Raw genomic sequence first — 27199 nt, 5'->3', positions numbered from 1 at the left:
TACTTTTTCACATCCAATCAAAGAACTGACGGCTGGGAGTTAACTTACTACTATTCATATAGGGATAGCCTATTATAGTTTCTTATAAGATCATTTCTTATCCATATGTTTGTGCCTATTATAGTTTCTTATAAGATCATTTCTTATCCATATGTTTGTGACAAGCTGTTACTTGAAGTGGAAGGATTGAAAAGGGCAATGGGTAGGCCCAAAAGGATGTGGTTGGAAGTAATCCGAAAGATATAGGGGCTTATGGCCTCACTGAGGGTATGGCCTTTATTAGAGGAGAATGGCGGACTAGGATTCGTGTAACTGACCACAATTAATTGAGAAAAGGCTATGATGATAATGATGTTTGTGACAAGCTAATTTGCAATTTTTTTTACTTGTCCAGGATTTGATAATCTCGCAAACAGCTTTTTATTTGAGGGATAATGCAGTTTTCTACCCAATTTAGATTCCAAAACATTGACATATCATCTCTTTGGACAATTTCTAGTTAGTTAGTTGCAATGAGATTTGATGGCTTACCAATTCTTATTCTTATGTGAATGGTATTCATTGATATGGAGAGACTTTACATATGAACACTTAACCTTCTCACTAGTATTCTAGAAAACCAAAATTAGTGTTTAAGTGAGAATCTGCATCTATAGAGATTTGGTGTTTAAGAGGACAGGTCGAAAAAAAAACATTAAGTTTTGGGGTCCTTAGATTGACCCAGTTTTTACTTAAATGGAATGCATAACATATAATCTTTATGTTATTTGCAATCTCAAGACATTTTCCCCAGATTTCTACTGCTTAGATGGTCTCCTAAGTTTTCCTGGTAACAAAGCTCTGTTTACTATTGGCCAGTATTGGATGCCTTTGCATTGCATTTCATCTAGGCAAGTTATTGGGTTTTGAAAGTAGTCTGCATTCCTTACTTTGGTGAGATCATTCATCGTTGTTAATTGTCCAAAAGATGGATTATCAGTTTATCACATACATTACTTAAAATTTTTGGGTCGGAGTTTATGATATTTGTTGAGCACAAGACACAATATATACGTTTAAACATCCTTTTGCTGCTAATGCAAAAGCTATTGCCATAATTCTCAACTGATTACCCTTGGTCGTGACATTCAGTTTGCACTGTGGTATTCATTTATAACACTAACTAGACCTGTTTGCCTTCTTAAACCATTTGCAGTTTTGAATCCTGACCCATATCAGTAACATAAATGTATTAGAATTGTTATCAGAATAAGGATAATATCACTGCTTTTTTGTTGTTTTCATTATCTTTTTGCCTTATATATTATATCTATGTATAATAGAGATCACATAGATTGCACCATTGTGTATATTACATCAATGTGGCAGGGGACCGCAGATGAAGTTGTGGACTGCTCCCATGGCAAGCAACTTTGGGAGCTATGCAAAGAGAAGTATGAGCCACTATGGCTCAAAGGAGGCAACCACTGTGACTTAGAGCTTTACCCAGAGTATATAAGGCACTTAAGGAAATTCATATCAACTGTTGAGAAATCTTCTTGCCCTCGAAATGGGTCGAGGAAGAGTACTGATAGGCTGGAGCCATCGAGGCGAAGCACCGATTGCTTTGAGGCCTCGAGGAAGAGTACTGATAGGAGAGAGAAGCCCAGGCCAAGCACTGATAGACCATCTGAGAAGCTCCGAAGTGGGATTGAAAAGCCCGAGAAGATGAGGCTTTCTATGGAGCATATTGAGAAATCTCGGCGGAGTGTGGACCGACATGATAGGACAAGGAGGAGCTTGGAACAATTGGAGAGAGCAAGGAAGAGTGTGGACTTGTTGGATAGACTACGAGTTGGTTAGCCATTTAACTCTAAGAATCTGGCAATGTGCACTGTTTATTTGGGGTGGGGAGAGAGAGAGAGAGAGAGAGGGAGAGAGGGAGAGAATTTGTTGAGGCATTAATTTATAGGTTTGGGTGATGCGGTTTATTTGTGGAAGCCCCTAGAAACGTTGGATGGCATCCATGATTCAATGAGAAAAGGGTTGTTGTAAACAGTGTTGGAATTTAATGTTATAGATTTGTTCTCTTGGTGGTGGAGAATAACAAAGGGTTACTTTTGAACCTTGTGAATTCATTGAGAGCATTCTTAGAACCTATTTCTTTTTGGGTGAAGATTGTATAAGGTGTACACCTCTAATTTTTTTTTGAAAGATGTAGTTCTGGGGTTCAAAAACCTTACAATGGCTTGAAAATCCATGTTCAACTCTAATTATAAAATTTAAATTTAAAAAAAACGATGCAAATTGATAGATCTATAAATTCTTGAAAATTTGGAAAATAGATGATCTAAATAACTTATTACAAGGTACTCTATTTTATGATTTAAATTTTTTTTTATATTTTATATCTATATATCTTGAGGTCAAGATGATCAATTGGAAGATTCGCTGATGTTGGAACACTCTTTTTTATTGGTTGAAGTATACCTTAGAATAAGAATGCCACCTTCACAAGTTTTTCCCTTATTTTTTCTTCCATTTTTTATTGGTTGAGGTATACCTTAGAGTAAGAATGCCACCTTCACAAGTTTTTCCTTTACTTTTTCTTCCAATGTTGTGGTGTCCAAATTTTTGTCTTTCCATGGAGGTTACACCATTGTTTATCACATTCAATGAAGAAGTTTGATAGCTCAACAGAAAAAGCCACAAATATGGACATGGTTTTGCAATCCTCAACAGGTTAACCAATTAAACTCAAGGTTTAATAAATGAGATTATATACTAGTGAGATTATTTATATTTGTTATAAGACGGTCACAATTAATACTAGCTATTAATTAGCTGTCCGATTGGAAGCCTTGTGTGTTATAAAGTTCCAAAAAAAAAATTTGAACTTTGGGTTTAATCAATAACATCCTCACAACTAACGATTTGAAATTTGATAATCAATGACATCCTCACAACTAAAAATTTGAAATTTGATGGACAAAAACGATTGTTACCTCCTGGTACAAAAGTAAAATGGCTCTTTTATTCATTTTCTTAATAAATAAATATATGTAGATACAGGGGAAAATTGTTACATGCAATGAAGAAGGGTACTTTCTCTCTCATGATATGTTGGTCTTGGCCCTTACTGCAATCTGATCTCTCTCTCTCTCTACATTCTGAGGGCAAGCCAATGGTTTTCCTTCATCTTCCCCAAACAAATAAAAAAGGGCAGATGCCATGCCACGATCACTATATGACAACTCTGATGGCTCAGTGGAATCTTGTTGGAGTTTTAGGAGAGAGAAATAGGAACCACCATCTCCCTTTGCTAGCAGATCCTCATGAGACCCTTGCTCCACGATCCTCCCATCCTCGATGACTGCGATGCATTGCGAGTACCGAATCGTTGCAAAGCGATGTGCCACAACCAGGCAAGTCCTCCCCACCATCATCTTATCCATGGCCTCTTGAACCAGCCTCTCCGATTCGTTGTCTAAGGAACTTGTGGCCTCATCCAAGAGGAGAATTGCAGGGCTCTTTAATATGACTCTTGCCAAAGCAATGCGCTGCTTTTGCCCTCCTGAGAGTTGAACTCCTCTCTCTCCACAGTAGGTGTCATAGCCATCCTTCAAACCACTGTCATTTTCTTTCTTGCTCAGAAAATTGAAGAAGACTACGCTGTTCTCAAATTCTCTAATTTTGAAGTAAATGGAATGGTTTTTGTTTTGGGTGAGGTTTCTATAAGATGCCAAACTTATATTGTACAGTAAGACACCTCTAAATTTTGCCATTGATGTAGTTCTAATATTAGAGACCTTATGATCGCTTAAATTCATGTTCAATTCTCATTATGAATTTTAAAATTAAAAAAAAGGCACAGATTGAGCATATATACAAACATTTCAAAATCATGAAAATAGACCATTCTAATAACTTATCAACTCGAAATATTTTTTTTTTTTTCCGTTATACCGTATATCCCATGGTAGCGATAACCAATTAAAAGGTTTTCCGACTTCTAAACACTCATTGTAGGACTTGAAATTCTTTTTTTTTTTTTTCCTTTATACCGTATATCCCGTGGTCGAGATAACCAATTGGAAGGTTTTCCAACTACTGAACACTCGTTGCAACTTTACATAAAGGGTGCGGTTTATATAGAGCCTAGGCTCTAAGCAATCAAATCAGAGCCTACCTTCAAATAGTTTAGAGAAATGTGGTTTCAATATCGTAAATCTTTGTGATAGACTTCAAACATATTTTTATATTTATTTATAAAATTTAAAACTTCAAATATAGTGGAAATCGATAGATCTATGAAAACTTGAAAATTGACGGTCCAAAAATGCATTGCAAAATACACTATTTTCAAAACTTGAAATCCATTTATTTCTTGTGCATACATCTTGAAGTCGAGATGGTCAATTTGAAAACATTTGGGCATCAAAACAACCTCTTCTAGTGAATTTTTTGTGGTAGGCTCAAATTTGATCGTTTAAAGCCTCGGCTCTATATAAACTTTTCCCTTACATAAACTTTTTCCTTTGGCTCTTCATTTTAGGGATGGGATCAAGGGATGGTTAGTAATGGGACTCTAAAGGGAAGTTTCTAGAGTTCTCCTTGTGCAAATGTGATATTTAGGACACATTTGGTTTGTGTGAAAAGTATTTTTGCTTTGTTAATTGTCATTATCTCATGAAATGTAAACTTAGGAATCAGGAATTGAAACCTTTTTGAAACTAAGGGCATGATTGGTTCGTGTGAAAATATTTCTCAGAAATTATTTTCATGTGAAAAAATTCTCTCAAATGATTAGGTGTGAGAACATTTTTGCACCAATTACCTCCAATTGGTGTGAAAAGATGTATTCGGACCAATTGATGTGAAAAGACTCTCATACCTAATCATATGAGAGAATTTTTTCACATGGAAATAATTTCTGAAAAATATTTTCACACAAACCAATCATGTCCTTAGTTTCAAAGAGGTTTCAATTCCTGATGCCTGAAGTTTACATTTCATGAGATAATGGCAATTAACAAAGCAAAAAAACTTTTCTCTCATAAGATGTAATGCTCTCTGCCTCTCTCTCTTTCCCTCTGTGTGTGTACAACGATAACATGTTAAAAGAATGAATTTTTCTTCTCTCTCTCTGCAATCATAACATGTAAAAGAATGATCTCTATCTCTCTCTGATGCAGCCCAAAATACTCTCTCTGTGCAACCATAACATGTTAAAAGAATGAGTTTCTCTTCTCTCTCTCCAATCATAACATGTAAAAGAATGACCTCTATCTCTCTATGATGAAACCCAAAATACTGCTTGTATCTAGATAAGAGAGAGAAGCCAAAATACTGCTTGTATCTAGATAAAAGAGAGAAGCGAACAACAAAAGGTAAATTTGTCATTGAATATATCATTTTATGTCTTTTATTTATTTTTGGAGTCATTTTATTTACTTTGAAGCACAAGTACTAATTTTTAGAGTCTTTTATGCCTTTTTATTCAATTAAAGTCTTTATAATAAATGACCATGATTAAATTAGATAGATGGCTAGGTCTAAATCTTGTTTAGGATTTTATATAAGAGATGTATACTCAAAAGACTTTAATTGAATAAAAGACCCTAAAGCAACAAGTACCCAACATACTAATTAGATGGATCATCTTGTTATGGACTTTATTAAAAACCCTAAAGTAACAAGTGTTCATTCTTTTATCTCTGATTTTTTAATATTACTCTAATTTTGAATCTTCCTTATCTTTTTCTTTGCTAAACCCTTGCTCCAAGTTGAACTCCAACATCGGGAATCACATAAGCAACCACATATGAGCTTTTTTTGAAGTTGAACTCCAACATCGAGAATCCCATAAGCAACCACTCGATGGTCACCTTCTATATTAAATTCACTAGCAAAAAGCTCATAGGAAAATATCACCAAACTTGGTAAAACTTCAAGAAGAAGAACATCATCATCATTTCCTCTGCCAACAACATTCTCCTTGCTACTTTCTCTGGGGATTAATAGACCGTTACATCCTATGCTTTAGGAACAACTCCTTGACATCCACCTTGTTCATCATTAGGAATAGGATTATCCACCAAATCTTCTCCAATGGTAGCCTCTTCTTCTTGATCTGCTTTACGGATTGGATCACCATTAAAGCTATGGTGACCAACTTCTTTTTCAACAACCAAATCTTCATATAGGTACTTATTAAAGACTGGCAGTGTGTCCCAATACACAACTTGCTAATTTTGAGAACCATTTGATGAGAACAAAGTTTCTCCATGGTTCTCCTTGAATAGACTTTCATAATACTCTAGGATCTCAACCTTGAGATCGATTTCCCACCTCCTACCATCCCTATTTGTACAATCAGCTACTTCTCTCCTTAGAGCGTGATCATAGAAGAGATTTATGGATTCCTCATCTGCCTCGATCTCATCTTCTTGAGATGGAGCTTCCATCTAGGCCAAACGCAGAGCTAGGGTTTCAACCGGTCTCTTCAGATCTGCAATCCCTTAATGCAAACTAGCATTAAAGCTTCTATAATTATTGCTTTTCTTTATTTTCCTCTACATGAAGGCATGGTTGTTGATTTAGGGCACCAAAAAATGATGCTACAGTGCCATACTATAGTGTTGTGCTATAATAATGTACTACAATACTATGCTATAGTACCATCCTTACTAATCGGCTCTGATACCAACGAGTGGCGAAACTCTATATCTAAACACTATGTGTGAGTTAAAGGAAATCAAAGAGGTAATGTGTCATTAATCTTGAGCCACTTCAAAATTCATGATAGAGTATTTTTCGATGTGTTCAAGACCAAGTGTGTTGGTCTTATGTACTACAAGTATGGCAATACCCAACGGGCCCCCAAAGCATGGTTAATCCAATGTTTATGAGAGCACTAAAATGGCACAGCTTGATCTCAAGTCTCGTCAAGTAGGACAATTCAAAAATTTGAAGATCAATGACTATGTCTATTGGTTAAAGCTATCAAGCCATATTCGCACTTCCGACGTTTTTAATGTCAAGCATCTTGTTCCACATTGTCACCATACCTCCAATAACGAATCACCAAATTCGAGGGTGAATTCTTTTGAGGAAGGGGGATTGATGCAACCCAGAATACTGCTCTCAAGTATCTAAATATAAAAGATAAACCTAAATTTTACAAGAGTTACATAAGGGCAAATTAGTCATTGAATATGTCCTTTTATGTCTTTAATTTATTTGAGTCATTTTATTTACTTAGAGATATAAGTAATAATTTTTATAGTTTATTATGTATTTTTATTTACTGAAAGCCTTTTATAATAAATGACCATGATTATATTAGATAGATACTTAGGATTAAGTTTTGTATAAGGTCTTCTTATATAATGATTTACTCGAGCCTAGAGCAGCAAGTGCTCCTGCTAGTTTCATCTCGGGTTCTTGAATCTTTGTTCTCCATCTTCTTAGTTGCTAAACCCTTAGCTCCAAGCTACTAGATCTGTTCCTCTCTCTCTCACACCCCCCATAACATGTAAAAGAATTCAATTGGAGAAGAAATGGTGGGGTGTGTACCTCACAAACTCATGAACATTGGCAAGAACAGCAGCCTCCATGATTTCAGCCTCTGAAGCATTCTCCTTCCCATAGACAATGTTCTCCCTAATACTCCATGCAAATAGAGCTGGCTCCTGGCTAACCAGCCCAATATGAAACCTCAAAGACCTCAAATTATAAGTCCTCAGGTCCCTTCCATCAATCTCCACAATCCCATTCAATGGCTCATAAAACCTCTCAATCAACCCAATTACAGTTGATTTTCCGCATCCACTTCGGCCCACCAAAGCTATGTTCATGCCTTTGCAGAGCTCAAAGCTCAAACCCTTCAAAACCATCTGGTCTGGCCTAGATGGGTATGCAAATTCAACTTCTTTGAACCCAACATGGCCATGAATCTTCTCAGGTTTTAACCCATCTGGGTTGTCGGGATTAATGGCGCTTTCTCTCTCTAAAACCCCAAAAACCCATTTCAAAGCTTCCATTCCTTTCGCGAGATCGGAGGTCATGCTTCCTGCCTCTGCAATTACTCGACCAGTGGTCACAAGAATGAAAAAAGTTTGTAACAAATGCTTATATGTGATGACTCCTTTGTGTAAAAGCCATCCACCATACCAGAAAATTAGGGCTGAATTCGTAGCGGTGAGAAATTGTGAAGCCGAAAGGCCTAAACCAGCTAGCCATGAATGTTTCAGGCTCTCCTTTTTAGGGCTTTTCAGTGCTTCATCAAACATGGCGAGTATCTTATCAGAAGCAGAGAATGCAGTCACAGTTCTATGGTTCATCACAGCTTCACAGACCAATCCACTGCTTTCAGAGAGAGATTTCTGAGATTTTTGAGAGAGAGACTTCATGAGAACAACCCTCAAGTAAAAGCAGCCGATGATCACAGGTTGGAGAGCGATTATAACAATGGCAAGAGGCCAAGCAAGAGCGAGGCCCCAAACCATGGCGAGAGTTGCAGAGGTCCCAGCCTGAAGCATTAGAGACAGTCGATCACCAAGAAGTGATTTCACCATTGAAGCCTCGGTTGCTATTCTTGTACAAATCGCACCAGTCGAGTTCTCCTCTCTATCGAACCACCCCACCTCAAATCCTATGGTTTTCATCAACACTGCCTCTCTGACCCTCTTCACGAGCCTCTCCCCCATCACTGCAAAACTGTAGTGTTGTAGAACATTTGTAACAAAAGAGAACAGGGCGTAAGACATGAAAATAAAGCAATAGATCCTCGTCTGAGACTTGATCTCGCCATTATCTCTGAGAAAATAGGTAGACAGAAGAGCCCCAAGGCAAAAGGAATGAACAGGCTGAACTGCTCCAAATCCCATGGCTCCAATGCACCCCATCAGACTCTGCTTCCACTCTGGAGACGCCATGGAAAGGAGGTCAAAGAAAGAAGGAGAGCTCGAATTCACAGTTTTGGTCTCCGGTTTTTTTATTGGAGTGACGTAGTGGGAAGCAGGGGAGGGGGCAATCGGGGTCTCAGGCTCTGGATTTCTAGGATTAGGGTTTTCATAATTCACCATCTCTGGTATTTTAGGGTTAGGATTCTTCAGGGTTTGGAGGTTCATCATGGATGAGAAGGCAGAGTTGGAGTGGGGTGGGGCGCATTCGACCAAGCGGCCGCTGTGCAGGACAGCAATGAGGTGGGCGTCCCGTATGGTCGACAGGCGGTGCGCCACAACAATGAGAGTGGTGGAGGTGGAGGGATGGTTTAGAGAGAGAGAGGAAGTGGAGAGATATGAATTGGGTTTTAGATATACAGAGGAGAGCGAGGAGAGGAGGGAGAGCTCGGAGAGGGAGTCGAGGGCGGAGGTGGCCTCGTCGAGGAGTAGGATTGGGGGGCGGCGGAGGAGGGCGCGGGCAATGGCGATACGCTGCTTCTGACCGCCCGAGAGTTGGACGCCGAGCTGCCCCACCTGCCATTGTAGAGAGAGAGAGATATAAGTGTGAGCCTGAGACAGAGAATGAGGGGGGGGTGGAGGGAGTTAAGGGTGAATGAGTCCCCTCTTAAAAATCTATTATTGAGATGGATTTTTTGACCCAATTTTTAACAACAGATAATTTCTAACATGGAGATCATGACTATAAAAAAAATAAATATATTTTAAAAATAAAAAGTAATAATTTTATAAAAAAAACATTTGGACAAAGAAAAGTTTATATAATTATGCTACCTTATAATGTAGAACTCTAAATACCCTTAAAAAATCCATCGAAAAAGGCAGTTTTAATGTTAGAAAACGCTTTGATTGATCATCTCAACATCGGATGTATGACTATAAAAAATAAAAAGATTTTAAGTCTCAAAAATAGTACATTTTACAACATATTATCCACACCGTCCATTTTCAAGATTTTCATATGTTTATAGATCTACTTGATTTTAAGTATTTTTTAAATTTAAAATTTTATAACTAGATATAAAAATAAATTTAAATTTAAAATTTTATAATTAAATATAAAAATAGATTTTGAGATAATCCTAACACAGTTTACATCAAAATTATATACCATGATAAATACCTCGCCTCTACACCTATGCATCGTAATGCAAACTGCACCCTTTGGACAATTAGTTGCGTCCCCATACGCATGCAAACTATACTCTCTCTAGTAATCCAACACTTCGTACCTGTGTATCGTATCCGTTCGGAAGGCCAGTAATGAAATGGTGTGCATTAGCTGCCATGGCTGCCTCCACCACTTCCTCCATTGAAGCCCCTTCCTTTACAAACAGTATGTTATCTTTAATGGTGGTGGCAAACAATATTGGCTCTTGACTAACCAGCCCCATTTGAGATCTCAACCACTTTATTTGCAGGCTTCTGATATCATGGCCGTCCAAAAGAATTTCTCCATTGATTGGATCATAGAATCTTTGTAGCAAAGATATGATTGTTGATTTACCAGAGCCACTTGTGCCCACAATGCCAACTGTTTGGCCTGATGGGATTGTTAAGCTGAACTTCTGAAGAACAGTGATGGTGGGTCTTGATGGATAGGCAAAGTCTATTTCTTTGAATTGAATCTCTCCTCTGCAGTTTTCCGGTGTCTCCCCATGAAGGTCTTCGGCATCGATGGCTGGAATGCGGGAGATGGTGCCGAGAATTCGCGCAGAGGAGGCAGTGGCCTCTGAGAAGTACTTCAAGTTGGGGAGTGCGTTCCCCAGGGCCCTGGAGATTAGGGAATTGTTAGAGAGAGAGAGAATAGGGATGAAGAGGGTAAGATGGGTCTCCCAGCTTGGGTGTCAGTGAATCTAGCAAATGTACAGAGATGAAGAGGTGATGGAAGTGTAGTCCTCTAACCTATGATCCAGGGGTGACATGCACTTGTGACTCCCAAGCAATGTCATCAAATTTGATTTGTTTAGGCTTTAAGTCTTCGGATTTTCGGCCTAGACTAAAGCTAAGTCTTCGGATTTTCGGCCTAGACTGAAGCAAGGCAGAGCTTTGGTGCATTCGCCTCACCCGGCTTCGGGCCGTTTAGGTTGATTTGGCTTCTTGGGCTGAAGCTTTAGCCTGCTTTAGGCAAAGCACATAATTATCTTTTTAAAATTATTTTTTATTTTTTAAATGTATTTTTAAAAGTTTATTATTTGTATATATTTTATTTATATTAATTATTTTAAAAATTATATAATTTTTTTATAAATCAGTACCGAATTGCTTCATTTTTCTAATCAAACTGAATAGCCCCGGAATTTGACGACAATCCTCATAAGGAAGTCAATGAAACATGAAAAGATTTGGTCGTCTTGGGGGAAGCATACTTGTCTTTGCTACCCAAGTTGAGTGTTAATTGGCTACCTAGCTACGGGTATTTTAGGACCTCAAATTTTAGATATGTAACATTTTACCCCAGCGACCAACTTTAGAACCCAAAAAAAATAAAAAGGGAAATCAAAGGCACACCATATGTCAAAGAAATAACGTTCCAAGATTTAAAAGGGATCCTCATTCTTGGAAGGCAAGATAAAAGTGTTGAACAATCCAAAATTCTTTTTTTTTCTTTAAAAATCAGCACCTATTGATTTTTAGATGGATCCCAAAATGCGAGATTTAAAATAAAAATAAAAATAAAAACACTCCCAAGTAGCTATTTTGGTTGGAGGAGCTAATTCACAGTATGGAACATGCTTATATAAAAAAGTCACAGTGGTTTATAACAAGGGATATTATTTTTAGATTTAAAACAGATAGTTTCAATCATATTGTTATAAGTATGTCTCCTATTTGCCCGATCTTGATCCTAACAGCTTTGAGCATTTGAATTTTAGTATTTTTAGAGTATTTAAATTTTAATACTTTTTAAAAAAATTTATTTTGATGTAAAATTTTGAACATCTTTTCTTTTTTTTGTTGTAACTCATCATCATCATAGTATTTTTCCAACTAATTAGAATAAGCTACACGAATATTTGCCTGCCATTCTGCTCTATTATCGGCCATACTCTTAGTGAAGCCACAAATACCCATATCTTTTCTGACTACTTTCAAGCATGTTCTTTTGGATCTACTATTTGACCTTTTTGAGCTCAAGATTTATAGAAAAGTTTTAATAAAGTTTTACATTGCCTACCTAACATAACCCACCTCCTTTATCTAGACTTAGGATGGGTTAACAGAAAATTTAAGGCCCTCACCCTTCTTGTTGGGACTACCTACTAAAAATGATAATAATAATATTTTTAAATATAAAAAAAAAAATATATACCGTTATAACTTATAAGGGCTATCTTAGTCTCTTTTATTGTCAAGATATTTTATTATTATTTTTATACAGTGCACCTACAGAGGACATATCACATTTCATCTTAAAATGATTTATAGAAAAAAATTAAAAATAAAATTGTGTTATATATGACATTGTGATTGAAGCTGTAGCGGCCAACTTAGATGAAACGATTGAGAATATGAGTCACATGTGCTTTGATGAAGCAAAGGTTAAAAGCAATGATTTAAAACCGGTGATCTGGATAAGAGCCAAGAGTTTATCGGTTTTCCACAGAACCAGCCAGTTTTCTAACAAAACTGGTTGATTATGTTAGGATTGCTCAGTTCCTACAATTTTTATTTTAAATTTTTTCAAATTTTATTGTCAATTTTTTTATTGTTTATTAGCCCTCTTGGCCGAATTGCTAATCCAGATCAATGATTACCCATTCAAACCAGTTTCTTGGATGCCCGGTTCACCTGACCCATCCAGGTTTTTAAACACTAGTTTAAAGTAGACAGGTTAAGTCATTATATTTAGAGTGGGTGTTAGTTTCTTTGTTGTTCAAAACTCCAATGTGTCAACTACTAATTATATGTAGTGGTCCTCAGCCACTCCAAACTTTGATGCCAGTATTTCTTGCATTGATCTTGTTAAACGAAAGTTATCCAAGAAAATAAAAATGATGGATTTTATTATGGGTGTGGTTCTAAACAATCAAAGTAAAGTGCACTTTCAAATAGTATCGAAAAATGCGGTTTCAATACTTGAAATCTTTGTGATAGCCTCAAAATATATTTTCATCTTTAAATATAAAATTTAAAGCTTAAAAAATAGTGTAGATCGAGCAGATCTATGAAAATGTGAAAATCTTGAAAATTGATGGCCAAAAAATGCATTACAAGATGTACTATTTTCAAAACTTGAAATCTATTTTTTTTCTCATGTTCATGCATCTTGATGTCGAGATTATCAACTTGAACATATTTTGGCATCAAAACAACATCTTCTAGTGAAATTTTTGAAGTGGGCTCTAATTTGATTGTTTAGAGCCTCAGCTGCTCTACATAAACTGTTTCCTTTAATTATTATTTATCTACTACTCTTATTATAAAATGCCCAATTCCCTACTTTTAAAAAATGAAGACATGATTACCAACATGAATGATATTATAAAAACTTAGAACGAAGGTAATTTCCAAAAATTTCAAATCAAGTTATTTTAATTTTTTTTTGGGAAATTTATTAAAATGCATTTAAGAGATGAAGTATTTAACACTTTACCTATTTATTTTTATTTAATTAAAAATACCATCAAAATAAACATAATCATTTTAATAAATTGTAATTGTGACGTTCTTGTCCTAAAAAGTAAATAATCAATATATACTTTCCCTTCTCTTTGCGAAGCAAGTTAAACACTAAATAAAATTTGCAAGGATCACGCTTAATGCCTTTCTTCGGCGTAAAAATGAATCCATTTGTGTTTAGTGATATGGACGTGCAAGATGGAGCCAAACCATGGCATGCCATGCATTGATGGAATACTTCTATCCTCTTTTCTTGTGGATAGGCATTTCTTCTTATAAAATGTTAAATATTTTTATGTCCAATATTTAAAATGATGATTAACAAGTTAATGGGTATCCCAAATTTAAAATAGCAGAGTGAGACAGAGTTGCCACTTTCAAAGAGTGTTGCTTTGTTTTCTTAATTGATTTAAAAAATGGAACGATTAGCAAGTTGATTAGTGACAAATTTGGAAAAAATAAGAGAGAAAGAGAGAGAGCACTTACAGTCCTCCGATCACGATGCAAATCCCGGCGTTGTAAACATTCCCTCCCTTCTCGCCCCTATCTGCCACCAGAAGACTTCCATACCATGCCTGAAAGGCCCACACCGCAAAGGCGGCCCCTATACTCCCGACTGCTACTCCCTTCATAAGACCCTGTCGTATTCCAAGCCTCAAACTATGCTCCATAGCTGCTGAAAACTTCTCAAGCACACGTTTCTCTCCAACATATGACTGAACCATGCGTATCGACACTAAGGCTTGCTCGGCAATGCCTCCTGCCTCTCCATAGGCCTTCTGCATCTCTCGTGCTACTCCTGCCAGCATTCTCCCGTATATCAAACCGGGGAGCACGAGGAGAGACAGAAGCGGGACGGCCACGATTGCGAGCCTCCATGAGAGCACCATGGATACTATTTGAGCTGTGATGAAGGTTGATGTGTTCATAAGAAAATTAGGGAGCTGCAGCCAACACAAGAAGAAATGACGTGATCATGGTAACAGTATGGCCATGGTGGTGATCATCGTTCTATTGAGGGGTTGGATAGCGATGGAAAGAGAGTGTGTCCGACGAAACATCTGATCTGTCCTAAGTCCTTGTGCCACTTTGTCCCAGTTGAACCCATTAATTGAATGGTGATCGCTACCCTTACTAATAAATTTGGGGCTTTGAAGGTGGAAAATGACTAAAATACCCCCAACCTAAGAATGGTTAAACTTGTTTATTTCTGTTTTTTTAGTAAGTTTTAAAGTGTGTCTTACTTTTGTAGTATCAGGTCTATGCATTATATAAACCTATTATATTTTTATGCTCACAACATCAAGTTGCACATGCATACACATATGCACACATACATACAAAAAAAAGAAGTAATTTTGTTAAAATGTGCTCAAGACTAGATAGTCGGGGTAGCCAGATGCTACAACGTGATATCTTGAGTTCCATTCTTTAAGAGATCATTTCTCCACTAAACTGTGAAAAAGAATAATTTTGCAAAATAGAAATTGGGAATAGGAAATAGCATTTACCTTGTCACTGAGCACATCTTGTATTGCTGCAGTATCTGTGGAGATACTTGAAACGATCTGGTAAGTGGAATTAGCAGCTTGTGTATCAAAGAATGCTACATCTTGCCTAAGTACTGCCTTTAAATATTTGCCTTTCAATCTACTTGTTTGTCTCTCTGCCGTCCTTGTCCAACATACACCCTCTATATAGCAAAAGATTTCATTTGAGACCCTCTGGTACTAAAAGTAGCTTAAAGGAGACATGCATACATGGATATTGAGAAGTTTACACATAGTAGGAGTGGCAATGGACCTGGACCCGACTCGAGACTGTAGACTTGGTGTGATAAGAAATGGGTCTAAAAATTGGACCCGAATACTATTCAGGTCCAAGTCCAGTCGGATCCAGGTTTGGGTTTGGATCTAGTAATATTTTTCGGAGCCCAATATATAAAATATACTTAAATACATAAATATTTTATTTTTGGGGTCGGGTCCAAATCCGTTGGACCGGACCTGACCTGACTTCTTGCCACACCTGACGTATAGGAAAGAGATTTTTGTGAACTGAGCAGCCTATGAAACAGTGCATCTCTAGAAGTTCGTCATACCTACAAATGCGCCGATTCCAACACCAATAGCTACACAAAGCAAATAAAACCCATCCTGCAAGACCAAAGAAATGTGTTTAAATTCTCTTTGAAGTCTTCTTCTTCTTCTTTTTGGCATGAAATAGAGAGAAAGTTCTCACCTTTTCTATGTCTTTGAGAGAGAAAATAGGGTTTAGGCCAAAGGTGTTCATCATCCTACTGAGAACGAACATAATGAGAGGAGAGCAAGACCCATCCACTGCGCACCCTATGAACCCAATTGCCATTAAAATTCTGTCTGATCCATCTGAGTGCCTAAAAAGTCCCCATATGTTGTTGTTGGGTTTTGCTGACTTTGTTTCTCCAGCCTTGGTTGAGCCCTCCATACCTTTATTTTCTAAACACCCTTTGAGCCTTCTTACTTCTTAGGGTCTATGGGCTCTGGTTTTTATAAGAGAGAAGGTGGCCCCATGTGTATCTTTGTCTACGATTCCAATGGATCTTCAGACATCAATGAATATCTCCTTGTCTTCATGTTGTCATACACCTTTGAAGATGCTCTCTATCCCCCTCTCTCTCTCTCATAAATTGAGGTTAACAAGAGAGAGAAAAGCTGGCACTTTATCTTGTATTTAAAAAAATATATGTTATTGTCAAATGTAATATGATTTGGGTGAGGATTTTATACTTTCTTTTAATTCGTTTCATGCCCAAGTAAACGGGTTGGGTTGTGTTAGGTAGGTAGCCAAAGTAAAAAAATTTCAAAACTTAAGAACATGTATACGTAGCTGATCTCAATTAGTTGGGAAAAGGCTTTCATGATAACGATTGTCATATATACCAAAATAAAAAGTTTATATAAGGGTGAGGCCTTAAACAATTATACTAAGGCACGCCTAAAAAATTCACTAGAAGAGGTTGTTTGGATGCTAAAAGCCCCTCAATTTGATCATCTCGACCTCAAAATGCATGGACATGAGAAAAAATATATTTTAAGTATTAGAAATACTGCATCTTGAAAGGTATTATCTAAACCGCTAATTTTCAAGATTTTCAAGTGTTCATAGATATGCTTGGTCTCTACTATTTTTGTTTTTAACTTTTAGAATTAGAGATGATATTAAAATTTTAAGCCACCATAAAAATTTCTAATACGAAAATAACATATTTTTACATTATTTGAAGGTACGTGTTATTTTTATTTTTTAGGGCCTCAGACTTATACACACCCTATAATAAACTACGAAAAGAGATTGTATAAAGTATTAACTCTCACAATGTAGAAACAATTGCACTTCAAAACCTAAATAGAAAAGGTTGTTTCAACACTAGAGAACCTTCCATTAGATCATTTCCAATATGTATGATATAAAAAAAACTCGAGATTTTAACTCCTAAAAATTAATGTATCTTGTAATACATTATTTGGACAGTCTATATTCATATTTTCAATTATTTTATAGATCTATTTGATTTACATCATTTTTTAAATTTTACATTTTAACAATGATGAGTCAAAATAAAATTTTAGATCACCATCAAATTCCTGGCACTAAAATTGCGTCTTCTAGGAGTTTGCAATTAAACCAGTGGGCTAATTGGTTAAGGTAGGAAGCCTTATATGGACCCCAACCATAGATTATAGATTTCTCACATACATAGGTAAATGAGAAAGAAATTTGGCCTCTAAGTATTTGATTTCAATGCATTTCTAAACTCTTGTCACTTTATATATAGGAAAAATATACAATAAGATCATTTGCTTTTTGTATAAGGTGGACACATCTAATCTTGACTTTTGAATGTGAAATTGGGTGGTAACCTCAAACTATCAAATTTCGTATCAAATGGTTAGAACATTTGTGGCTTCCTTATACAATTGGTAAAAGGCCTCATTGTATTCAAATTGATCTCTCTCTATTTCTCTCTCTCTCTTCAATTTCTATGCCCTTTATTGTTTTAGAATTTTTGATTTGCAACTGCTCTCTCTCTCCAATTTCTTGTGCCCTTTTTTTTTATATAATTTTTGAGGTGCTACTTTTTTCCTGTTCTTTAGCCTAATGTGTCCTCACTAAAAAGTGCTTTTCAATTTTGATAGTTTTAATTTCCTCCCGCGGGAGCGTATTGCTTATTTACATCCTTGGGGTAATACTCAATCTAGGCCTATTTTTAGGGTCTCAGAAGATCTAATCTCTTCACTCCATACTTACCTGAGTGAAAAAAATTTCAAAATTGTACTCTCTATACACTTCAGAAAAGAAAGGTCTTAAGATTGAATTGAGACAGTCTCATGGTGAGATCTAAGTGTCAGACACAAAATTTAAATGTTTTCCTTGAGAATAATCATCTAAAATTCTTAAGTGATTCTCAAAAAAGTAGAACTTCTAACCCGAAGGAGTAGATGTACAATATTGCTCCCCTGGGAGCATAGTATACTTGCTCTTCAGTTTTTAACCGGCCTTGCGTGTCCTTCCATGTTGCTACGATGCTTGCACCACTTGAGCCTCTTTGGAGTGGACTGCATGTCATGCGGTTATTTACAAGGAGGAGAAAATTACTTTTCTGTTCTATCTTTGATTCCAATGTGCCGTACAAAAGAACAACTGAATCATTGTTTTCTCATATTCTGATGGCTATGTAATAGGCGTCTATTGCATAATCGAGTAGATTTTACCGGTGCTCCTTCACCTGAAAAACCTATTTATGAGGATTCTTTTATCTCAAATTTAGGGATTTATATTAAAATCAATATGCCAATTAATTGGAAAAAAGTTACGGTGATGATAATAGAATCACCGCATCAACATTTTGAAAACATAACTCTTTTATCTCAAATTTTGTGAAAAAGTAATTTGGGTTCCTTGACAATTATAAATTGCATTGCCACTATTGGATCTTAGGATGTGACTTTCTTCGGGTTTGTGTATCCAAAACATTTTTAGGATAAGTTTGAGAGGGGGCCCGCTTATGCACAATAGGAGTCAGCTGAATCATAGCAACCACATCTTTTTTAATTTTTTTTTTTTTTTTTCCAATCATTTGTATCCCGCGTTACCTTTAATAGTGCAGAATGACATACTAGTATTCGTGTAGTTGACCCTATCAATTAAAAAAAAAACTGACGATAACGATGAATCGTCTGTATCCCAAAAGATTACATGCCCTATAAAAGCAAATCAACTATTAACTACTTCGTGTAAAACCCTGCCTAGGAGCATTTTTAGATGGAAAAAGTTTATATAAGGATGCAACCTTATAATGTAAAACTACGGATGCACCTCAAAAATCCATTAGAAAATGTAGTTTTAATGTTAGAAAACCATTTGATTGATCATCTCGACATCGAGATGTATGACAATGAAAAATAAAAAGATTTTAAGTCCAAAAAATAATGCATTTTACAACATATTATCTACATTGCCCATTTTCAAGATTTTCATATGTTTATAGATCTACTTGATTTTATCTATTTTTTAAATTTTAAATTTTATAATTAGATATAAAAATAGAGTTTGAGATAATCCTAAAAACATTTTACATCAAAATTATATACCATGATAAAATTTGAAAGTGCACCACAGCTACGGATGCATCTGTATGCCAACTGCACCCTTCTCAAACTTATCCTAAAAATTGAAGCCTAAACAAGTAATCTTAGGTTGGGTGTTACTCGAAGTTCAATATTTGCTAGTATAGATCTATTCTATACTTGGCAAAATTTATAAGTGAGGTGGTACGAAGTTACTATATAGTGGTTCGATTTTAGTGGTTTCATACTGCCCTAGATTTAACCAAAACACAAAAAATGAAATGATATTAGCCGTCTGTTGTGGCCTTGATCGAACGGGGCAAAATTGGAATAAAAAAACTACAAAGAGTAAGACCCAAGTAGAAAAAAAGAGAGAAAAAAAGAAAATAAAAGAAAAAAAGTGGGTATAAACTCTCATTATTCTCCGCAGTATGCGTGATGCCTGATGTGGCAAATGGACTAGTGGATCCTACCATAATAGTATAGTCCATACCAGTCAATTTCACATCTTCTTTCATCTAGAGTAGCTGGCATATGTGCCAAATCATGCAGATGCCATGATCATGCAGCTGTTCTAAATTTAAACATTAATAATGATATCTATGCCATTTTTTATATCAAATGGCGAAGAATAAGATTGAAAATTTAGCAATAGTGCTCTTTCACATCATGTTGGTAAAGACACCTTTCATTGTTTTCAAAGCAAACAAAAATATATTTGAGCCAGAGATGGATGTATAGAGGGAAGAGAGACACATGCTAACAACTAATACAACTGGTTTGTCATTAGCATAAAACTTATATACTTCTCATTATCCAACCGTCCATTCTGAATGGAGGGTTAAGATTGCCCCAATCACAATGTCACATCTCTACATTATTTTTTTTTTAATTTTTTTTTATATAAACTATTTTGACACCAAATTTTGGACGTCCATTCCTCGATTAAACTCGCATTAGCAAAAAATATTAAAAAAATATTTTCAATAAAATAAAATGACCAAAATACCTTTAAAAGCTTTAAGGGGTATTTTGGTCATTATATTTTATCAATAATATATTTTTAATTTTTTTTATAGGTGCTCCCCAATGAGAAGATGGCACGTACCAAATTCATTTTCATACAATTTGTATAAAAAACAACTAAAAATAAAATACTTTGAGACATCGGATCTAAAACCAAACGATGAGTGGCTCTCTCGATCAAAATTGGACGGTTGGATGGTGGGGGAGGGATAGAACTTCTATGTTGTAGGGGAAGTATAGAAACCTTTCCCTAGTTTTAATTATGTTGATTATTTACTTCTTTAACTAACAAAGGGTTATCCAAAGATCAACTTTTTTATTTGTCAACAAATAATTGAAATGGTTGTTTATTAACTATGGTTTATAAATTTTTGGGCCTAAGACATCATTGGTGCAAATGATTGAGCTTCTTCATATATAAGAAATTATATTGAGAATTGTTCTTGGTTGACAAAATGAACCCAAATGATGGTTAATCCATTATGACTCATTGCCATCATCTGATGAGAGGGACATTGATAATAACAAATGCAAAACTGCCTAATTCATTTGTTTTGAAAATTTTTGTTTTTGTCTAGCCCCATAATGCTGCCAACAGGCTAAAACTAATTTGGGGTTTTTTTGATGATTTTAGTTTTGTTAATTGTCTGATCTCATTTTTTGTCGGTGTTCTCACATTAGAACATGATTGACGTCTTCTCTTGCTTTGGGGCATTTACCCCACAATATTGAGCTTGGTTTTTGTGAAGTGGAGTTTGGCATAATGAAGGATGCGAGCTTGGTTTTTGTGAAGTGGAGTTTGGCATAATGAAGGATGCAATAAGTCAAGGTTTAATGCAGTTTTATTTGCAATTGCAGGGCCCCTTTGGCCGTTGGTGTAAGCCAACTTTTAGAAAATCTGTTATACGGATTGGAACTGCCCGATCTGGATCGAATTTGGCTGTATCCGTTTTAGATTATGTAATTTATTGGGATCCAACCAAGTCCCCTCCTGAACCGTCCCATTCAGGTGGCCTGTACCGGTTCTATCATAAAAAACTCGACACCTCAACCGGTTCCTCCATTTTCAATATCTTTTTTAATCTCAACTGGCTTCCCCATTTTCAATAACTTTTTTAATTTTTAAAAAAATATATCTTTTTTAATCTAGTTCCCTTTCAGTAACTTTTTTAATTTAAACCGGTTCCCCATTTTCAATATCTTTTTTAATTTCAACTGGTTTCCCACTTTCAATATCTTTTTTAATCTCAACTGGTTTCCCCCTGTTCAATATCCTTTTTAATCTCAACTGGTTTCCCCGTTTTCAGTATCCATTTTCAATATCTTTTTTAATCTCATCTGGTTTCCCCATTTTTAGTATCCATTTTCAATATCTTTTTTAATCTCAACGTGTGGAAACCATTTTCAGTATCTTTTTTATTTTTAATCTCAACTGGTTTCCCATTTTCAGTATCTTTTTTAATTCAGTATCTTTTTTTATTTATTTTTAATCTCAACTGGTGGAAACCACTTTCAGTATCTTTTTTATTTTTAATCACTGGTTTCCCCATTTTCAGTATCTTTTTAATTCAATATCTTTTTTTTTTTTTAATCTCAACAGGTGGAAACCATTTTTAGTAGCTTTTTTATTTTTAATCTCAACTGGTTTCCCCATTTTCAGTATCTTTTTTAATTATTCAGTATTTTTAAAATTTTAAAATTTCAGTATCATTTTTATTTTTAATCTTCCACCATATTTCAGTATCTTTTTTATTTTTAATCTCAACTGGTTTCCACATTTTCCGTATCTTTTTTAGTTCAGTATCTTTTTTTTTTTTTTTTAATCTCAACAGGTGGAAACCATTTTCAATATCTTTTTTATTTTTAATCTCAACTGGTTTCCCCATTTTCAGTATCTTTTTTAATTCAGTATATTTTTTAATTTAAAATTTCAATATCTTTTTTATTTTTAATCTCAACTGGTTTCCCCATTTTCAATCTCAACCATTTTCAGTATTTTCCCCATTTTCTCTATTTTTTTAATTTAGTATCTTTTTTAATTTTTAATCTGAACTGGTTTCCCCATTTTCAATCTCAACTGGTTTCCCCATTTTCAGTATTTTTTTAATTTAGTATCTTTTTTAATTTAATTTTTTTTTAATTCAGTATATTTTAAAATTTTTAATCTCAACTGGTTTCCCATTTTCAATCTCAACTGGTTCCCCATTTTCAGTATGTTTTTTTAATTCAGTATCTTTTTTAATTTTAAAAAATAATTTTTAATCTCAACTAGTTTCCCATTTCCAGTATCTTTTTAAAATCAATATCTTTTTTGGTTTCTCATTTTCGTTATATTTTTTAATTCAATATCGTTTTTGGTTTCCCATTTTCAGTATCTTTTCTAATTCAGTATCTTTTTTTATTTTTCTTTTTTGGTTTCCCATTTTCAGTATCTTTTTTAATTCAGTATCTTTTTTAAATTTTTAATCTCAACCGGTTTCCCATTTTCAATCTTAACTGGTTTCTCCATTTTCAGTATCTTTTTTAATTTAAAAAAATAATTTTTAATCTCAACTGGTTTCCCCATTTTCAATTTAAACTGGTTTCCCATTTTCAATATCTTTTTTAATTCAGTATCTCTTTTGGTTTCCCATATTCAGTATTTTTTTTAATTCAATATCTTATTTTATTTTTTCAGTATCTTTTTTTAATTCAGTATCTTTTTTTATTTTTGTTTTTTGGTTTCCCATTTTCAGTATATTTTTTAACTTTTTTGGTTTCCCATTTTTAGTATGTTTCCCATTTTCAGTATCTTTTTCAGTTCAGTATCTTTTTTAGTTTCCCATTTTCAGTATCTTTTTTTTATTTTTATTTTTCTTGAGCATGTTTCCCATTTTCAGTATCTTTTTTAGTTCAATATCTTTTTTGGTTTCCCATTATCTTTTTTAATTCAATATCTTTTTTTATTTTTCCTTTTCAGTATCTTTTTTAATTTAGTATCTTTTTTTATTTTTCTTTTTCAGTACATTTTTTAATTCAATATCTTTTTATATTTTTCTTTTTCAATATCTTTTTTAATTCAGTATCTTTTATGGTTTCCCATTTTCAGTATTTTTTTTAATTCAATATCTTTTTTTAACTCATTAATTCAATAATTTTCAGTCAATATCTTTTTTTAGTTTTCCATTTTCAGTATCTTTTTTAATTCAATATTTTTTTTAATTCAGTATTTTTTTGGTTTCTTATTTTCAGTATCTTTTTTAATTCAGTATTTTTTTGGTTTCCCATTTTCAGTATCTGTTTCCATTTTCAGTATCCTTTTGGTTTCTCATTTTCAGTATCTTTTTAAAATTCAATATGTTTTTAAAATTCAGTATCTTTTTGGTTTCCCATCTTTGTTCCCATTTTGGTTTCCCATTTTGGTTTCCCATTTTCAGTATCTTTGTTTCCCATTTTTAGTATCTTTTCTAAATTCAGTATTTTTCTGGTTTCCCATTTTCAATATCTTTTGTTTTTTTGGTTTCCCATTTTCCGTAATTTTTTTTTCAGTATCTTTTTTGGTTTCCCATTTGCAGTATCTTTTTTAATTCAATATCTTTTTTGGTTTCCCATTTTTAGCATCTTTTTTTTTTTTTTTTTTTTCGGTATCTTTTTTAACTCAGTATCTTTTTTTATTTTTCTTTTTCAGTATCTTTTTAAATTTAGTATCTTTTTTTAATTCATTAATTCAGTATTTTTCAGTCAGTATCTTTTTTGGTTTCCCATTTTCAGTATCTTTTTTAATTCAGTATCCTTTTTTTAATTCAGTGTCTTTTTTTGTTTCCCATTTTAAGTATCTTTTTTAATTAATTATCTTTTTTGGTTTCCCATTTTCCGTATTTTTTTTTCCTTTTTTGGTTACTATGTTCTTTTTTTTCTTTTTTGGTTTCCCATTTTCAGGATCTTTTTTAAATTCAAAATCAATTTAGTATTTTTTTTGGCTTCCCATTTTCAGTATTGTTTTAAATTCAATATCAATTGAGTATCTTTTTTGGTTTCCCATTTCCACTATCTTTTTTAATGTATCTTTTTTTATTTTTTTAATTTTTTATTTTTGGTTTCCCATTTTCAGTATGTTTTTTGGTTTCCCATTTTCAGTATCTTTTTTAATTTAGTATCTTTTTTAATGTATCTTTTTTTATTTTTTTTTATTTTTCTTTTTTGGTTTCCCATTTCAATATGTTTTTTGGTTTTTCATTTTCAGTATCTTTTTTAATTCAGTATCTTTTTTAATGTATCTTTTTTTATTTTTTTATTTTTCTTTTTTGGTTATCTTTTTTTATTTTTCCAGTATCTTTTTTAATGTATATTTTTTATTTTTCTTTTTTGGTTTCCCATTTTCAGTATCTTTTTTAATTCAATATCTTTTTTGGTTTCTCATTTTCAATATCTTTTTTAATTTAATCTAATAGTATCCCCATTTTCAGTATCTTTTTTTATTTTCTTTTGTGGTTTCCCATTTTCAGTATCTTTTTTGGTTTCTCATTTTCAATATCTTTTTAAATTTAATCTAATAGTATATTTTTAAATTTAATCTAATTGTTTTCCTATTTTCAGTATCTTTTTAAATTTAATTTAATAGTATATTTTTTAATTAAATTTTGGTTTCCCATTTTCAGTATCTTTTTTAATTTAATCTAATGGAATCTCTTTATAATTTAATTTAATCTAATAGTATCCCCATTTTCGGTATCTTTTTTTATTTTTCTTTTGTGGTTTCCGATTTTTAGTATCTTTTTTAATTCAGTATCTTTTTTGGTTTCTCATTTTCAATATCTTTTTTAATTTAATCTAATAGTATCTTTTTAAATTTAATCTAATTGATTTCCCATTTTCAGTATCTTTTTTAATTTAATCTAATAGTATCTTTTTTAATTTAATCTAATTTAAAAAAAAATAGTCTAATAGTATCTTTTTTAATTTAATTTAATTGGTTTCCCATTATCTTTTTTAATTTAATCTCATAGTATTTTTTTATAATTTAATTAATTTTTTAAAAAAATTAATCTAATGGTATCCTGTTTAACCCTTGACATCACCCCTTATTTGACTCATCAAAGTTCATCAATGGGCCCTTGGCATCCCAATCACGTGCGGCCATTTTGAAGATTGGGTGTAACTGCTTTTATAGGAATTTTTGCTCTCACATTTCATCGATTTGGGACAATTCTTCTTTGTCCATTCTTTCGACTCAAACACGTGATGACATTGTAGTGATTAAACTCCATCCAATGGTATTAGCCGATGGGATTAAAAATAAAAATATAGTACTAGCTCATAAGATATTAAAAATAATAATAATAATATTATTACTGGTTTATTGAACATAAAAAAAAAAAACCAGTTTATAAGACATTTTAAAAGAAAAAAGTAACACTAGCTCATACCACTTCAAAATCTATTTTCAAGTTGCTTTATCAATCATTCCACATTGCAAGTATGTTTATTTATTTATTTTCTAAATTTTATTAAAACATGATTATAAATTTATATTTTAAAATTTTATATTTTTGTTTACACTAATTATTACACAATCGATTTATTTATTTGTCAGGGTCATGCTCTTGTTTTTTTTCCCTTAAATCAAAAAGTTCAAAACTATTTTACACTTTTTTTCTTTTTTTCACTATAAATTTGAGTTAGAAATATCCATTCTATTCCAATGAGTTGCATTTTAAATTTCATTTGACTACAGTAATGGATAACAAATACTTAAATAGTATTTTGTCATGTGGCGGAGACCACATTTCTATATGTGCGGTATTGAGGTATAAAGCATCAATCTTAACAAATAGGTGGTTCATCTAAAAACAATTGAAACTAAAAATCCAAATGTCTTCTTAATGAATTGTTGCCTTGAATCGTTGTTATATTTGAGCAATGATATCATGCAACCGTTGTATAGTAATATGATGCAACAAGGTTTAAAAACCATCTTATGGCCATTTGTTTGATCCAAATTTTGAAATATACAATCTTTTCATTTTAATGAATAATTATAAAAAAAGAAAAAAATGAAAACACAACCTAGAAAGTATTTTTTTAGCCCATTTAACATAGGCCGTTCATTTTGGTGAGATGCTTAGATCTAGGCCTTAGAAGGATTTTTTTAATTTCAAAATTTTTTGGATGGCTTTATTATCATTAGATGAACAATGTTAAAAAAGAAAAAAAAAATGATTTTGAGTTTATAAAGGCTAAGATCTTGAAATTCACAAAATGAATGGTCTAGATTCGTTTTTGGAGATGACTCATTTTGACCATATCTAGGGTTCAGATTTAACTTTTTGTTTTTTGGGATTGAATGTTGAGATGAAGAGAGTGTGTGTGCAAAATTTGGGGTCATGCAAATACCACAAACATAGTTTTTTAGAAGCGTCATAGCATTACACTACGATACAAATATTACATTGGATCATTGCTCTTTCTTAATAGAATTATTATTTTAAGGGCCAAAACCCTTGCCACACACTTGTCCAATACTATTAGAGCCATTAAGGCTAACGCTGAATTCACTACCCACCACCGCAATTACATGCCCTACACCCCACACCCCACACCTTTAATGCATGCCTACATAACTCATAAGGGGGTGTATCGTGGTTAGGCTATTGCACAGGTCACAATTGCCCATGCATGCTAATTCAAGCCTCCATAGGTCATCAAGATGGCTTATTACACACTCATTCCATTATATATACAATGCCCGGTTTCATATGACATGTGGCCCTCATACAAGCCAATGTCTGGTTCAATTACACAATTCAAATTCAAATGCCCAACTGCAAAGGCTGGATGGCTTGGCCCGGTCAGCTTGGCCTAAAAAACTAAGGCCTCGGCCACAAAATATGACCCAATGGCTAGGTCAAAGCTGGACAACCATGGCCCGTGGGGTCAGGTCAGGCCGTCTCTAGGGCAAGGCCTACTTGGTTCAACTCAGCCTCGACCACTTTTTCTTTGTTTTTTCATTTTTTATTT

The 27199-nt window shown here is 33.8% G+C and overlaps 2 protein-coding genes across 2 annotated transcripts in view; one reads left to right on the top strand and one right to left on the bottom strand.

Annotated features, from left to right (window-relative positions):
• Nucleotides 1–2090, top strand: part of LOC18441918 (uncharacterized) — a 17490-nt gene extending 15400 nt beyond the window's left edge. Inside the window, exon 5 of the mRNA XM_006852143.4 lies at nucleotides 1369–2090. Within this exon, the coding sequence (XP_006852205.1) occupies nucleotides 1369–1842 (474 nt within the window). The 3' untranslated portion in view covers nucleotides 1843–2090. The remainder of the gene's footprint in view (nucleotides 1–1368) is intronic.
• Nucleotides 2091–2977: 887 nt separating this feature from the next.
• Nucleotides 2978–16048, bottom strand: LOC18441920 (ABC transporter B family member 15). Its single transcript, XM_011627927.3, has 7 exons — nucleotides 15810–16048; nucleotides 15670–15724; nucleotides 15080–15261; nucleotides 14055–14512; nucleotides 10178–10718; nucleotides 7558–9461; nucleotides 2978–3609 (listed from the first exon to the last, which is right to left on the bottom strand). Exons 1-7 carry the CDS (start codon nucleotides 16032–16034, stop codon nucleotides 3093–3095), a joined length of 3882 nt encoding a protein of 1293 aa, XP_011626229.2. The 5' UTR covers nucleotides 16035–16048; the 3' UTR covers nucleotides 2978–3092.
• Between the last annotated feature and the right edge of the window lie 11151 nt (nucleotides 16049–27199).

This window comes from Amborella trichopoda, chromosome 6 (assembly GCF_054954075.1).
Source record: "Amborella trichopoda isolate Santa Cruz 75 chromosome 6, AtrichopodaSantaCruz75HAP2 v2.0, whole genome shotgun sequence".
Taxonomy (NCBI): Eukaryota; Viridiplantae; Streptophyta; class Magnoliopsida; order Amborellales; family Amborellaceae; genus Amborella; species Amborella trichopoda.
The sequence above is the reverse complement of the archived record's forward strand: the minus strand, read 5'-3'. Positions and strand labels throughout refer to the sequence as shown.